The sequence below is a fragment of the Pagrus major genome, chromosome 3 (genome assembly GCF_040436345.1).
Source record: "Pagrus major chromosome 3, Pma_NU_1.0".
Classification (NCBI taxonomy): Eukaryota; Metazoa; Chordata; class Actinopteri; order Spariformes; family Sparidae; genus Pagrus; species Pagrus major.
The window spans coordinates 13,300,655-13,315,856 of NC_133217.1; the positions used below are offsets into that span (position 1 = coordinate 13,300,655).

Below are 15,202 nucleotides of genomic sequence, written 5' to 3' on the forward strand. Positions count from 1 at the left end.
GTTTAGTGCAGTGATGCTAAACATAGATGTCAGGCCAAAGGTCCAAAGGGCACAGAAACAAATCTGGGGGTTGTAAGGTGACTAATTGAGCATGAAAAAGGGAAAATAAAGCTCTGCTACACAAGTTTATATTCATTTTTTTGCTTTCATCTTTGCTTGCCTCTGAAATATTGGATAATTTAAAGCTTTTCGGGCTTCAGATTGTTAGTTAAATGTAACCGTCTGAGACGTTTAGAGGGGAAATTACTCTTTGGTAACTGAAAACAACTCCTACAAAAAGGAAGGAAACCGCTATGATATTTAACAAATTAGATTATAATTTGAAAAGCAACCAGTAACTGTAGATGTCAAATAATGTGGTAAAGTAAAAGTACATTTTTTGTAAATACATGTAATGAAGTAAATAGAAAAAGTAAAGTAACAAAAACTTTGTAACAAGAATTTTGCTCAAGCACAAAACTTATACTTACTTATTTTACAGCTCTGATTTTAATATCTTCATCTAATCTACTTTTCCTCCTTTCTTCTTTTCTTTTTGGCTTTTTGAAAGACACATCATCTCACTTTTCAATCAAGCCCCCCTTGATTATACTGTCTGTGCCATCTCTGCGTCCTCCCTGCCGCTCTCTGCAGCTCTTTAATAAAAGTTATTTCAGATGAGGAAACGGTTTGCTTGTCTCTTTCTCGGGTTGTTCAATTATTCCCCCGTCTAAGTGATGGAGAGTGGGACTGCTGTGCAGACAGAGCCGCCCTCCACCTCTTCCTCCTCCTCATACAGATTTATTGTTTTCGGAGAATAGAGATGCTAAATGGATGAGCCATGTGAGCGCTGCGTGGAATCCATTTGCGGCGTAGCAGCACTTTATGGCAGGTGTTAGCTTCTGCTGTGTGTGTCCATTTGGACTGTTTGTGAGGGAGAGGACCCTGCCGCTGAATATATTACTCATATTCAGTGGTGAGGAAGTTACTCACAATGATCAGCTACTAATTAGTTTCTCCTCAGTATGATGAATTTGTAATTACTTTCTCTAAATTACAACCCTCAGTAATCATTCTAATAACCAATCATACCGCTAAATCTAATCTCACAGTGATATTCTTAGCATTTTTTGAAGTTCGTTTTTATTTATTTAAAAAAAGACAATTCAAGTGAAATGATTGCTCTCAGATGCCAACGTTATAAAATAATAGTCCCCCACTTTTAAAAGCTTCCAATGACATTCTCATTTTTAAAAAAAAACTTCTTTCTTTTCTTCCAGCACTCATCTGTCTTCCGCTTACAGCAGCTGTTGCCCGGCAACAGAGCACACTTGCACATGCATATTAATATTTATGCCAAAACACCATTCAATATTCAATTTACAGAGTGAGAAATAAAGGTTTTCGATACATCAGGGAATCAGTGTGTAATGTGATCCCAATACATTTTTTTTTCTTTGTCTTTTGTGTGGTCTGAAAGAGAAACATAACTAAGTCAAGATGTCTGCAGCTTTGGTCAAATGTGCATCTGAATCTGCAACACAATACCCCCATTCAAGAAGGATGCAACATTTGGACATCTGTATCATTGGAGGGAAAAAAAATAAATAAAATGAATTCACCAACCCAATGGACTGAGCGGGGAATGTTCAGCCTCTGGATATCACCATCACAGACCTAAATCCCCATCCTGAAGTCATCCTCGTAGAGGTGTAGAGCAGAGGACAAAATCAAATGTAGACAGTCCCTGAGGGGGAGATGGAACAAGCCAGTTAGCTGTTTCCTCTCTTTGATATTGAGTTGCCTTGTCCTTGGCTCATTTCCACCAGGGGAGACTCTCTCTCCCTGACATACCTATCACATCCTCCCCTTCATTTTCTAATCATCCCTCGCTTCCATCATCCGCAGGGTCAGCAGGGTGAGCGAGGGTCACCCGGCCTCCAAGGAATGAAGGGCGAGCAGGTACATTTCTGCCAATCAAATTCCCTGGAATTACATCCTGTAGGAAAAATAACCGCCCTCCGTGTTTGATTGATTGTATGATCTTACCTCAGGGCCCTTCGGGGACGAGCGGGTATCCAGGTTCCATGGGAGCGCCCGGACTGCCTGTAAGTGACTCTCACCGCCTCATTATAAAGGAACTATGGGTCTGACAACAATCTGACAGCTTTAATGGATGGATGGACAGGTGGTCACACTGGTATGTGAGCTGACATTGATTAACTGTTTATATGTATTTGACAGGGACTGAAGGGCGAGCGTGGGAGCTCAGGAAGCAGTGGTCAGAAAGGAGAATCAGTAAGTCATCACACCATCACTGTTACGTAACACACATAAATGAATCTCCAGCTAGTGTTATATATCACTGGCTAACATTTCCTGCCCTTCTGCAGGGTCCTCCTGGTAGCCCTGGGTACCAAGGACAGGCTGGCTCACCGGTCAGTGTTTCATCATAAATTTAGTTCTATAAGCAATATTTAGAGCCTCGCTTCTTCATTTATCATCACAGACTTCATAACTGAGAATAATGTGAGCTGTTCTGTGTCTGCAGGGCATTAAAGGAGACACAGGACCGGCAGGGCCTGCTGGTCCCAAAGGGGATCAGGTATGTATAACGCTTAATAGAAAAATATGACCATTATAAACAAATGAAACACTGATCATATGCTACTCTTTTATATTTCAAGGGTTTCCAAGGACAGCCAGGTTTCCCAGGACCACCAGTATGTCAATGCTTCGTTTTTGTTTCACATACATGAATACAAAACACATGAAGGAAATATAAATGCACATGTCTCATTACATCATAACAATGTTATGTGTTGAAAACTTGTATGTTGAAGTAAACGTGTGTAACGCTGTGATCCTACCCTCTCACTGAAGTTACATAGTGCATAAACAAGTGATGGTGGGGGAGTGGCTGTGACTCCATTCTCCCTATTGCAAGACACTGTACCATCAAAATGATTATGAAGCTGTTATTTTAAGGTAAAAAAGTTACATAATGTTGCTTTAAATGTACATTTTCATTCCACAAGATAACCCCACAATATACGTGATATAAGTCAGACCACGGGATGGTCAATACAAAGAAAGATGAAGATTCTTAGCCTCTCTAGTTGGATATTATGGGATTATCAATAACACAATATTGAAAACTATAAGATTAATCTGTATTCATATATCTCACTTAAGAGAAAAAGTTGCAGACCTGAAGAATGTTGATGTCAAAAAAAAGTCAACAACTGCAACTTAAAAAAGGACGTGGGGTGCATTTGGTACAACAGCTTTGAAAAAAGTTGCTAATCTAATAAACTGTTTCTGCAGCAGCAATATTTTGTACAGATAAGTCTGAAACCTATTTTCCCATACAATATTACACTATATACAATATGGATAATATAAGCTATAATATAAAGTTAAGAAAGACATACTGTGTTGTGTATAAATCCCCTTATTTTTCTCAGAATCTCGAGACAGTGACCTTGTTGCAGACAAAACAACCTGTTCTCTCTGAGAGAGCGTATCATCGATCAGAATAGCTGATGCCTACCTTTAATTTCTTTATGACGAATTCCTGTCTTTGGAAGAGTTTGAGCGATCGTTGTTTGTTTCTGTGCGAATTTGTAGGGTCCACCAGGTGTTGCTGGCAAAACTGGAAGAGAGGGGCTCGCTGGGCTCAAGGGTGAAAAAGTGAGTACAAATCAAAACTTTACCTGTTTCTAATTAGCATCCAAAGTTCTCATTTGCTGTACTGACAATCGCTACTTTCAAAGGGTAACGATGGCACTCAAGGCTCTCAGGGATCAACTGGACCTCCAGGCTCACCAGGCTCCCCAGGGCTGATGGTATTTGCATGTTATATTTCTGCATATTATGTGTCACCCATTCCAATATAAACTGTATGCTGTATCACACTGTGTATTTGCAATTAAAGGGCCCCCCCGGTATCGAGGGATTGGATGGAAAAGATGGGAAACCAGGGTTGCGGGTAAGTTACACACATGCATCACATGGTTGGCATGCACACACACAAGCTGAATATCCGAACACATACTGAAGAGATGTTATATAGTATAGTTTAAGACATCCATCTAATAGTTGACCTTTGGCGCTGGCTGTTTTTTCGTTATCAGGGTGAAGCAGGCCCTCCAGGCCCAGCAGGACCACGAGGAATCCCAGTGAGTATAACCTCTGACATCTACATGACCTCATTTGATTCTCTATATATCCATTGTGGAAAACAACATGAGAAGTACAGCCTACTGTGTATATCCCAAATAGTTAATGCAATCCAAAAATGTAATAATATGTAATAAAGTGTATGTTAACCATTTGCACTTACATCTGTTTCGTTAAGTTACACATACAGAGATTTTTTTCAGCATGGCTATCGTTAGGTTGTTCAGTTCATCACCCACTTTTGACTAGACTGAAATATCTCGATAACTATTGGTTGGATTGCCATGAAAATTTGTACCCATGTTCTTGGTCCCCATATGATGTGTTGTACTAACCTTACTGATTAATATTCCCCCACTTTCTCTATACTTTGCCATAATCCGATTGAGATTTTTGACTTTCACTAAAAGGTCTTAAACTTTTGAATGGATTGACATGAAATTTGATTCGGACATTCATGGTCCCCATAGGGTGTATTGTACTGACCTTACTGATCCCCTGAATGTCCTTGACCAACAGGTTTTAACTTTACCAGTTAAGTATCTCAGCTTCTACCAGATAGATTGGCTCAAAATGTTGTACATACATTCATTGTCCCTGGAGGTTAAATACTGATCACTTTAATGTTCCCCCACTCTTCCTATGGTACCATATTTAGATGTTTGACTTACACTGAAATGTGTATTGTTTGGATTGCCATTAAATTTGCTACAGATTTTCATGGTCCCCAGAGGATGTTTCGTACTGACCTTCCCTGACTTTTCCTCAACCAGCAGGTTTTCACTTAACCAGTGAAATATCTCATCATCTACCGGATGGATTGGCGCGAAATGTTGTACCTACACTAATTTTCCCCTGAGGATGAATATTGATCACTTTAATATCCCCCACTTTTCCCATGGCACCATAATCATATTTCACTAAAATATCTAGAACTGTTAAATGGGTTGCCATGAAATCTGGTACAGATAACCATGGTCACTAGAGGATGTATCATAAGCACTTTGGTGATCCCCTGACATTTATTATAATGCCACCAGCAGGTCAAAGTTTTCAGTTATCCAGTCTAAATGATCTCACCGTAACTGAGGGACTGGCACAGATTCTTGCACAGACATTAATGTCGGCCGGATGATGTACTGTAATGAATTTGGTGATCCCCTGACTTTCCCTCTAGCACCACCATGAGGTTCACATTTGTGGCTTTGAGTAAATTGTCTCAGCAACTATTGGATGGATTGCCGTTTGGTGCAGACATTCATGTCCCCCTCAGGATTAATTGTAACAACTTACTGAACCCTGAACTTTTCCTCTGGTGCCATCATCAGATTTTTAATTTGTCTGGTACGTTGGTTTATGACCAAACACCTGCAAAATTAATGACATTCCATCGTCCTCAGAAGTACTTTGTGTTCAGTGCTAATTAACAGATGCTAGCATGCTAAAATTTTACACAGTGATGTGTTAGCAATAAGCACAAAGTCTAAGTGCTGTGTCATGGAGCATCTACTGTGGCATGGCTTTGAAACATGGAATCATTTCAGATAAACGTACTTCTGTGTTCCTCCAAACATTCACATCAGCAATGCCCTCATCATTTTTCACCAACAGTAGCTTGTTTTGGTAGTTCAAATCTGGAAGGCACTCTTTTTATACAGTGCATTAGAATTGCATCACCATGGCTCACCTTCAGTTTCACAAACAGCAAACTAGTATGCAAATCAGCCTGCATGACTAAACCTTTCTCACTGAAAGCCTATCTCATGCTCTTTATGGAGAGATGGATGAATATTTTGTGCTCTTGGGATTCTGACCTGCATTTTGAATTTAAAATTAATGCATATGTGTAGAATTTGTATATATATATATGTGTGTGTGTGCATTGTTATGTGCAGTCATTGTTAAGTCTTGTTAATGTTGCAGATATCGCTGGTGATGTGACCCCGTTTGGAACCTCCAAGCCTTCTATCATCTTCTAAGATCTCTCTAACTCTCTGTCTTGTATATCAACACAGCAGAGATAGTGATTTTCACACACTGTTGTCAGCTTCGGCAAGGCAACGAGTAGCTGCCTCTCTTTCCTTTTTATTTCCCTCACTCATACTCTGTATCTCAGTTTGTGTTCTACCCGAGAGCAGGTGTTCAGGATTTCAAAGACACGTCTGCCCGTTCTTTGGCAGCCTCGACTTTGTGAATTTTGATACTGTACCAATCTCATTCTCTTTGATGTCTCTCCTCAGGGATTCAAAGGGAAAACTGGCCATGTTGGCTTCCCTGGACAGAAGGTTAGCCAACAACTCATTGCTGTACCATCACACCATCTCTGTCTGTTTGTCAACGTACAGTTGCTGTCTGTTGCTTGTGCATTAAACCAAGTTGTTTTATCAAACTGATAATTATGAAAAGTGTCATGACTCAAGTGTGGGTTTTAGTACTGTGCTGTCTTGTTGTTTTCAGTCTCCACTAGCAAAAGAGTGATGCATTATACTCATGTTTCCTCATTTTACCTTCAGGGTGAAGCTGGACCTTCAGGTCCGCCTGGATCATCAGGCAGACCAGGTCACGATGTGAGTATTCTGCTTTCCATAGTTACCCCAAGTTGATTTGGATAAAGATTAGAAAGCACATTTGTCATCTGCATTCAAGCCCAAAGCAAGTGTACATATATATATCATAGTCAGTGTAACCCTGGAGCTCTCTAAAGGTCAATCTGTGACCTTTCCAGGGTGATCCCGGCATCCCAGGACCTCAGGGACGACCTGGACCCTCCGGCCACGTTGTAAGTTCACTACACTTTTCACCTCATGCGTGTATAATCTGTTGACATTGTAGTATGTTAGTGTGTAAAATCTGAATAATGTGAGTGTTTACTTTCCGCTTTAGGGTTCTACAGGTCCAGCTGGACCACCAGGACCTGCTGGTCCATCAGGAGTGGTAAGAGAAATGCTCTGAGCACCATCATACTTTTTAATCAACAGGAAAGGGACCTGGTAATATTAAATCTGGAAAGCTGATTAGTTAACATTCACCAGGGAGAAATAGTTTGTTTTTGTAGCCAAATGCTTGTTGGAGATAAGAATGAAAAACAGTAAATACTGAGCACTGAGCATGACAAACAATACTTGCATGAATTATGATTAGAGTAAATTATTACATGGTGAAAAAAGAAAATATATGATCAGAGACAAGATATGGTGTCTTGATTTTATGGATCAACCAATATGTTTTTTTCATTGCGGATACCGATACCAATTATTAGAAATTAAGGGGACCAATACCAGATATTTGTTGTGCTGTAGTACTTTTTTAAGCACAAAGGTAGGTATTTCCATGTCCTGCTACTTTATACTTCCACTATGCTGCATTTTGGAGGCAAACATTGTTTAATTTACTCTACAATATTTACTCAATAGCTCAAGTCACTCGTTTCTTTGCAGATTCAGATTATTAATTCATTTTATCTGCAAAAACACACCGACAGCAGGAGAAATATGAATATCAGATCTATTAATAACCAATGAGTGCAAACAATAGAAGATAATCTGATTTCTCCATCTTCCCTCTGTAGGGTATAAAAGGAGATAAGGGCCAAAGCGGTGAGAGAGGTCTCCCAGGGATGGGAGGAGCCCCTGGACCACCCGGGCACCCAGGTCCCATGGTTAGTACCTCTCAACCTTTGTTGACTTCCAAATTTGTCCTCCGAAACCACGTAAATTAAATGAAACATCATTCAAGCTGCGTCCACACCGATATATCTCACTTAACCTTTTTTCTCCTGCTTTGACTTTGTCTTTAAGGGCGAGCCAGGCAATGACGGTGCTGCTGGTAAAGATGTGAGTAATGTCTGGGTGTGGTGTTTGTCCCCATTAAAGTGTAATGGAGAGCGATGGATGTGGCGATGTGTATAATTCATTCCTCTGATGAATATTTCTCTCTTTGTTTTGACAGGGAGCCGCAGGTCTACAAGGGGACAGCGGGGCGGCAGGTCAAAAAGTAAGAGTTGACTCAGGGTGGTACAGTATATTATGTGAGTGTGTGTCGCCGGGCAGAGCATCAATCATCCATTACCTCAGCAGACCATCTGATTTCGGCGCGATGCACCCTTTTTCTGTTCCCTTTAGCTCAGGGAGACTGAGGCTAGTGGTGCTGAACACACTTGCACTCTCCATTTCTGCCCTCTCAGCACCCGCACTTAACACAGTCATCAGTTCACTAACTCTCCGACCCACCCACCGACGCCCTTCTTCCTCCTCACCTCGCTTCACCCCTCTCAAGCCAACTGTCTGCTAGCCCTCTGTAGCTGCAGAGCCTGTTGGATCTCTCCTTAGACACAGGCTTACAGTACTGTAGGTGGATACAGTGATAAAGTTATTCCCTGCCTCTGGGATAATGCTATTAAGCATGAGGGGAGATGCTAGATGAGGCTATTTGTCACGCTGACAGGATGGCATTGTCAGGGTTTTAGCTGCACAGAAGAGGAGAACAGAGGAGAAAGACAAGAACGGACTCCTCTATTCTTCTCCCTCCTCTCTATTTCAAGAGCCGCTTGTCTGTCGGTGACGTGTAAACATTAGACGTCCATTATGGGCTGCTTTGTCCTCGATAAATCACTGTCGCTAATGCAGTAAGGCTGTTTTTTTGAGTGTATTTAAACAACCCGAATGGTGGGTTGTGTGGAAATAGATATAGATGCAGCCAAAAGCTGTCTATGAGGCTACTGCGGCTGCTTCTTCGTCTGAAATGGGGATGATAATAATCTTGACATGCGTCTCAAAATCTGCAACAGATGAAAACAGAAAAGGAAGAGCGTGATAGTGAACAGCTTGCTTTGTGTCTGAGAGTTAAATGAAAAGATTGATACCACTATCATTCCTCTGGAGGAGAAGAAAGCTAGGAGATGTTTAGTTTAGCATAAAGAGTAGCAGCAGTAAAAGATAGTCACAACTTGTTGTTTTCACACTAAGAATTTGTATGGATTAAACAGATGAGATAAACTGTGTGAAGTAGTGAGTTTTAGAGGTCGAGATAGGTGGATTTTTTTTTTACATTTCTACCTCTGTTTCAATGTTTTAGCCTTTAGCTAAGCTAACATCCTCTAGCTTTAGCTTCATATTTAAAGATTATATGCAACATTTTTGCAATAAAGTGTCCAAAACCTTTTAGTATATTTTGTTGTGTTGGGTACTTACATTATCCAAAATGTTTCCAATCCAGAGAAATCTGGAATTTTATTCAAGTTAACGTTGCGTTTCATTGGGTCACCTGTTGCTATAACTTCTGGGGAAACATCAGATGAGCAAGTATAATAGTGAGTTAAAGAAGCGATAAACGCGGATAATGCCAAAGATTCAAGTAAAACTTTTTATCCGCTCTCTAAGCAACAAGTAACGTGACTGACATTGTCTTTTATCTCCTAATATTACCTGTGTGTGTCTATTTCCCAGGGTGAGCCAGGGGCCCCAGGCCAGAGGGGTCCTCCAGGAGAGAGAGGTAGACCAGGGCCCCCTGGTGGGGGAGGTTACCATTCCAAGGACGCACAGCCCATGATTGGCCCAGTCGGACCCAGAGGAGAGAGGGGAAGCCCCGGCCCTGAGGGCGCCGCAGGGCTCCCAGGAACTCCAGGGTCACCAGGAAATGATGTGAGATTCAGTTTCATTGCACTTACCTCACCGCAGCTATAGCTTTAACTTTTAATCCGCTCCATCCAATGCAGTATCCAGGAGGCGATGACACACGGTATAGTGGCCAAAGGCGCTCACTGGCTCCATCTGCTCTTCTAAATAATGAATATTTTCATTATCTACTTTAATTAATGTTTGCCCTTTTGTGTTTCCTCTTTGTTTCTCTGTTCTTAAACAGGCTGTAGTCAATTATGATGAAATCAAGAACTTCATCCGCCAGCAGGTCATCAAGATCTTTGATGGTGAGGGCATGTGCTAATCTCTGGAAATGCATATTGTTATGTGAGATTGAGACTTTGTAGACTAGAGCAACATTTTCTCTTCAGATGCACATCTCTGTTCCATTTCTGGATTTCTGTTATCGCATGTTTCCCCTCCCCAGAGAGAATGGCCTACTACATGTCTCGCATGCAGATGCCAGTAGAGATGGTGGCATCCCCAGGTAGACCTGGGCCCCCAGGGAAAGACGGAACGGCAGGTGTACCCGGGAACCCAGGTGCACCTGGACTCCCAGGACAGATAGGTAGACAAGGCCGGCCAGGAGGCCAAGGACCCCCAGGTGAGCCTTGTCAGCGATAATCTTTCAAGCATCATGAAAGTGACGCAAGTGTTGTCACTATCTAACTGTGAACTGTTGAACTGTCAAGTGGTTAACGTGTGTGTCTCTCTGCCTGTAGGACCACGAGGACCACATGGAGAAAAAGGAGATAAGGGTATCGGAGAGATGGGAGATATAGGACCTCCTGGAGCACCAGGTAAAGTACCACACTGGTCCATGCAAAATGCTTTATGTACAATTGCAAGCCACACTAAATGCTAAACCCCTCTGGCAGAGATTTTCAGAAATAATGCTAATTACTAAAAAGTTTGCATTTGCTTTTGATTACTAAATTGCCAACATTATGAAAGTAATGTTTCATCATTCCTAAACTGCCTTGATTATAATTATCTGTCTAATTCACAACACCCAAATCAACATCTGATAATCTTAAATCATCACAGAGTTCAGATAGCTTTGGCTAAATTAGCGAAGTAGCATCTGCAGTTTATTTTATTTGTTTTTTTTCTTTTGGGATGGCAGGCAGTTTTGGTTTAAAAAGCAACCGTGCTCACATCCAATGATTAAACTAGGATTTTAATGTTTGTTAAATGTTTCCCCCATGTCCAAGATAATATTCATGGTAATGACATCCCCTATTAGAGATTCTCCCCTGGTGACTGGTTTACTCTTCTACTGGTGTGCAATCTCTTGACATATTTTCTTATGCAGTGTGTAAATCACCTTACTATACTACCTAAGTCCTTCATCTACATTGTATTGGTGCTGCAGTACATCAATGGCAACTTTATTCTACGGTTTTATGTTTTATGACAGAAATGAAATTGAAAAATACTATTATTGCCTTTTCTTTCCCAAGAATTAGATGAGAAGATTAATACCACTGTAATGTAAAGTAAATGTGAAGCTCCAGCCAGCAGCTGGTTAGCTTAGCTTGACCCAAAGACCAAGCAGAAGAAAAAGATCTAGCATGGCTATGCCCAACTATAAAAAAAATCATTCACTAAACATTATACCATGTTTGTTTAATCCATTCAGAAACTAAAGGTTGTAAATCACAATGTGCGATCTTTTTCAATATGGCCTACTGAGGGATAGAGGTGCAGTATGTAAGAATTTTAGTTTAAAACATTCAAAAATGAACTAAAATGATCAACAAAATATGAAAAAATAACAATTTTGACGTTATATCAAAGACACGTCTGTATTGTGTTGACGAGATATCTACTGAAGTTAGCATGCTAACTAGCTATCACTGAGCCTAAAAAAACTCATTCTCCCAGTGGTCCAAAGCTCCTGTGCTAGCGGTGTAAATACCAACACTCCCCTGGCAGTCTGGCTAGCTGCACGGCTAACTGAGCTAACACGCTAACAGTATCTACATTGATGGATAAAAATAATATAGTTAGAAGCTGTTAGTAGTTCCTCTGGTGACATGTTGCCCCTATTTGTTGGGATGAATTCAAGGTGGCCAATTTTCATGTGTTGCACCTTTAAGTACCAGTTCAATGACAATGCCACAATCATTGCATTCCTTCTACTTCTATTCTTCCTTCAGGTGTCCCAGGCCCCCCAGGCTACGGTAAGATGGGACCCCCGGGTCCTGTTGGCCAGCAGGGTGTTCCTGGGATCCCAGGATCTCCTGGACAGCCTGGTTCAAAGGGACATGATGGCCGATGTAATCCTGGAGACTGTATGAGCCATCAAGTAGAATACAGCCCCAAGGGACCACCTATCAAAGGCCCCTGGTAGAGGGACAGAGGAGAGGGACAGAGGGGACTGAAGCAAAGAAACTACAGAAAACATGAAGCCAAAGACCGTGACCCAAAGTTATTAAATCTGATCACAGGATGAAAACAAGGAGCGCCTTTGTTGTTCGGTTGTATAGATTTATTCTCACTTATTTCTACTGTAGTTGTGAGCAAAAATCCACAATTTCTTTCTAAGGGCCCCGCTGGAATGAGGCTTGTAGAGACGCACCGGCAGCAGCACATTTTATTGCATCATTCTTTTTCCCTGTGAATGCCAATTCATTGCTATATTACTGCCTCTATATTTTGGTCTTGTCTCTTTTTTTCAGTTTCACTCCTTTTGTACATTTTCAAACAACCCAGGGGGAGGTGACAAGAATCACAACCTGTATTTTCTTCTCCTTGATTAATACTGGCCTCTTCTGTTTCTTTTATTTTTCATTTCCTTTGCCTAAATCTCTAGGAAGAGCATACACACAATTATTGTAGCACTTTGCGTCCACCTCTCATATCTTTTTTTCCTTTCACACAGAATCACACTCAGAGAGCATCCCATGCATTTCTAATCGTCTGACAGTGCTTATGGTGTGATACATATTTGAATTTGACTTGTAAGAGAATACCCAGAGAAATGTATTTCAGTTCTGTAGGAACAGATGTCAGAAACTTGCATTCATACCCTCTTTGATGGATTGACTGTTATGTATATATTTATATTTATATATAGTGGCTTTTTATACTTTTTCAAAAGATTTGATAAAAAGGCACATGCATGGTTAGCCACTTATTTTTCATGCATACAAAGCAACAACAAATGTCAAAGGGATATTTTTCTAAGGTGTATAAGCTTTCAAAATGGAATAATGTGTTTGGTAAAAGACAAATTATTTAAGAAAAATGTGTTTACACAAGAAAGCATATTGGTTGTTATAACCATTTTGTGTCATTTTAACTCCAGTCTTCTTGGAAACGCAACCTTTTTAAAGCATCTCATTTCATTTCGTATTCCAAAGTAAATGTAATATCTGCCATCTGTCTGCTTCACCGGGCACTTGTTTGAGAAAATATGAGCAATATTTGAGCCCATTCACTGAAGGTACTGTAATGCAGCACGCTGGGCATGGCCACCGAGCCCACACAATCACGTAGAGATAAAGAAAATATTCTGAAAAGCATCACTAACGGCTCTTGTAATGTTACATGTTACTGTATTTTGGGTTTTTTATATTTTATTTTTATATCTGGAAGTCTATGGAGTTTTAAATCACCACCATCTCTTACCATCTCTGTCGTTTAATTAACATTTGTTAAACTATGAGTCGTGGTCAGACTAATGTTTCTCACAAGCTAACCCAAGGGAAATGTTCAACTTAAGACTGAATTAAATTGCTTTTCAAAGAAGTTGTATCCCGTGGTTATCATTGTGTTGTATCAAAAATGATTTAAATACTGTCGTCCACCCAGGGACGGATTATGAGACAATGGGCCCCTGGGTACAGACGTGTAAAAGATACTTCTCCTCCAGAGGAGCAGAGCCAGATTGAAGTTTAACTTGTTTTGTGTCTCGTAGCAGTTGTTCTGCATCTCTTATAGTTTAATTGCCTCTCTTTGTAGTTTTTTTGCTTCTATTTGTAGTTCTCTTTTAGTTGTTGTTCCTTTGTGTAGTTTTGTGCCTCTCCGTAGTGGTTTTATGTACCTTTGAAGTTGTTTTGTGCCTTTATTCAATTTGTGTCTCTTTGTTGACGTTATGCACTTTTTGTGGTTGCTCTATGTCTCTCTGTGGTTGTTCTGTGTCGCTTAATCGTTTGTTTGATTGATTTTCACAAAAGAAAAGAGAAACAGTCACTTAAAACAGAAGCTCTGGCCCAGGGGCCCCTGACCCTTTTGCCTAGTTGGCCCGTTCAGTAATCCCATCTGTGTCCACCAACTCACCAGCCTGTATATACTGTATGTTTCTTTACTGTAACACGTGCCTTACATGTTCTATTATGAAGCATTTGAGAAAAAAAAAAACACGTTTTAAAGCAAAATTGATGAAGTGTGGTTGTTTTTCATTGCAAGAGACGTGCACCGATGTGCATTTGAACAACTTTATTGTGGAGTCTAGTGAAGTATGGTGGGGACATTTGGCCTTGGTGCTGGAAGAATGTTTAAAAAAAGCTGAGCATCTGCTGCCATAGACGCATAGGAGTTTATTTACATGCATGAACTGTTGCTATTAAAGACTTGGAAGAATAGCAGAAATGAAAGGAAAAGGAGCTGAAAGAGTAAAGAGACTCATTTCCAATCCCCACATGATAAAGAAGAACATTACATTTTAGAAAAGGTTCCTCTTTATTGGTTTGGGTTGACCTGAACAGCCAGGGAAAAAAAAACCTTCTTTACAGATGATTATATAAAGAACAATAAATAATTTCTGTTGATGAGAATAAATCAGTCATTAAATCGCTGACACCCTGTGGAAAGTTGACAGTGGCATAGGAGGCACATTCGGACTGATTCGTTTCGAGGAAAAGTCGTTATATCTGTAGGAACTTTTTATTACTCACTGAATTCATTAACACAGGATTTTTGCTGGTGCATATCGTAACCCATTTCTTTTTCTCTACATAATAATCAACACACATTTACAAAGATTTACAGCACTGCATTGTGGGAGATGGGAGTGCCCATCGGGATATGCTGTTGCCAGGCAACAAGAGGAAGAGATAAAGCTAGTCGTTAGTTTTCTAAAATGAGACTTGGGTAGAAAGCGTGGATGGGTAGGGGTAGCGGAGGGAGGGGGGGCAATGTACACATGAGGTAAGTCGGGGGGTTTCAGTCAGGCTTACATATGCAAAACTACATTTTACAATACATTACAGTACTGAGTGTAAATTTAGGCTTCAATCATTTATTGCTCCTTTTCGTACACTTTTCAGGCATCAGGTGTGATGTTGCAAGAGAGGCAGGGCATTAAAATCTTCAAAACACATCTCAGACAAAAATATTGTTTGTGTTATTAAAGTGACCACGATGTAAAAGAAAAGCACCTTTCACCACACTTGGGT

The 15,202-nt window shown here is 40.5% G+C and overlaps 1 protein-coding gene across 1 annotated transcript in view; it reads left to right on the top strand.

Moving 5' to 3' along the window:
* col16a1 (collagen, type XVI, alpha 1) overlaps positions 1-14,155 on the top strand; it is a 72,685-nt gene extending 58,530 nt beyond the window's left edge. Inside the window, exons 50-71 of the mRNA XM_073463506.1 lie at positions 1,888-1,941; positions 2,034-2,087; positions 2,224-2,277; positions 2,373-2,417; positions 2,531-2,584; positions 2,667-2,702; positions 3,610-3,672; positions 3,756-3,827; positions 3,917-3,970; positions 4,116-4,160; positions 6,402-6,446; positions 6,675-6,728; positions 6,887-6,940; positions 7,045-7,095; positions 7,730-7,819; positions 7,959-7,994; positions 8,110-8,154; positions 9,606-9,800; positions 10,021-10,084; positions 10,225-10,401; positions 10,520-10,597; positions 11,960-14,155. Coding sequence (XP_073319607.1) covers positions 1,888-1,941; positions 2,034-2,087; positions 2,224-2,277; positions 2,373-2,417; positions 2,531-2,584; positions 2,667-2,702; positions 3,610-3,672; positions 3,756-3,827; positions 3,917-3,970; positions 4,116-4,160; positions 6,402-6,446; positions 6,675-6,728; positions 6,887-6,940; positions 7,045-7,095; positions 7,730-7,819; positions 7,959-7,994; positions 8,110-8,154; positions 9,606-9,800; positions 10,021-10,084; positions 10,225-10,401; positions 10,520-10,597; positions 11,960-12,153 — 1,614 coding nt within the window. The 3' untranslated portion in view covers positions 12,154-14,155. The remainder of the gene's footprint in view (positions 1-1,887; positions 1,942-2,033; positions 2,088-2,223; positions 2,278-2,372; positions 2,418-2,530; positions 2,585-2,666; positions 2,703-3,609; positions 3,673-3,755; positions 3,828-3,916; positions 3,971-4,115; positions 4,161-6,401; positions 6,447-6,674; positions 6,729-6,886; positions 6,941-7,044; positions 7,096-7,729; positions 7,820-7,958; positions 7,995-8,109; positions 8,155-9,605; positions 9,801-10,020; positions 10,085-10,224; positions 10,402-10,519; positions 10,598-11,959) is intronic.
* Positions 14,156-15,202: the final 1,047 nt, after the last annotated feature.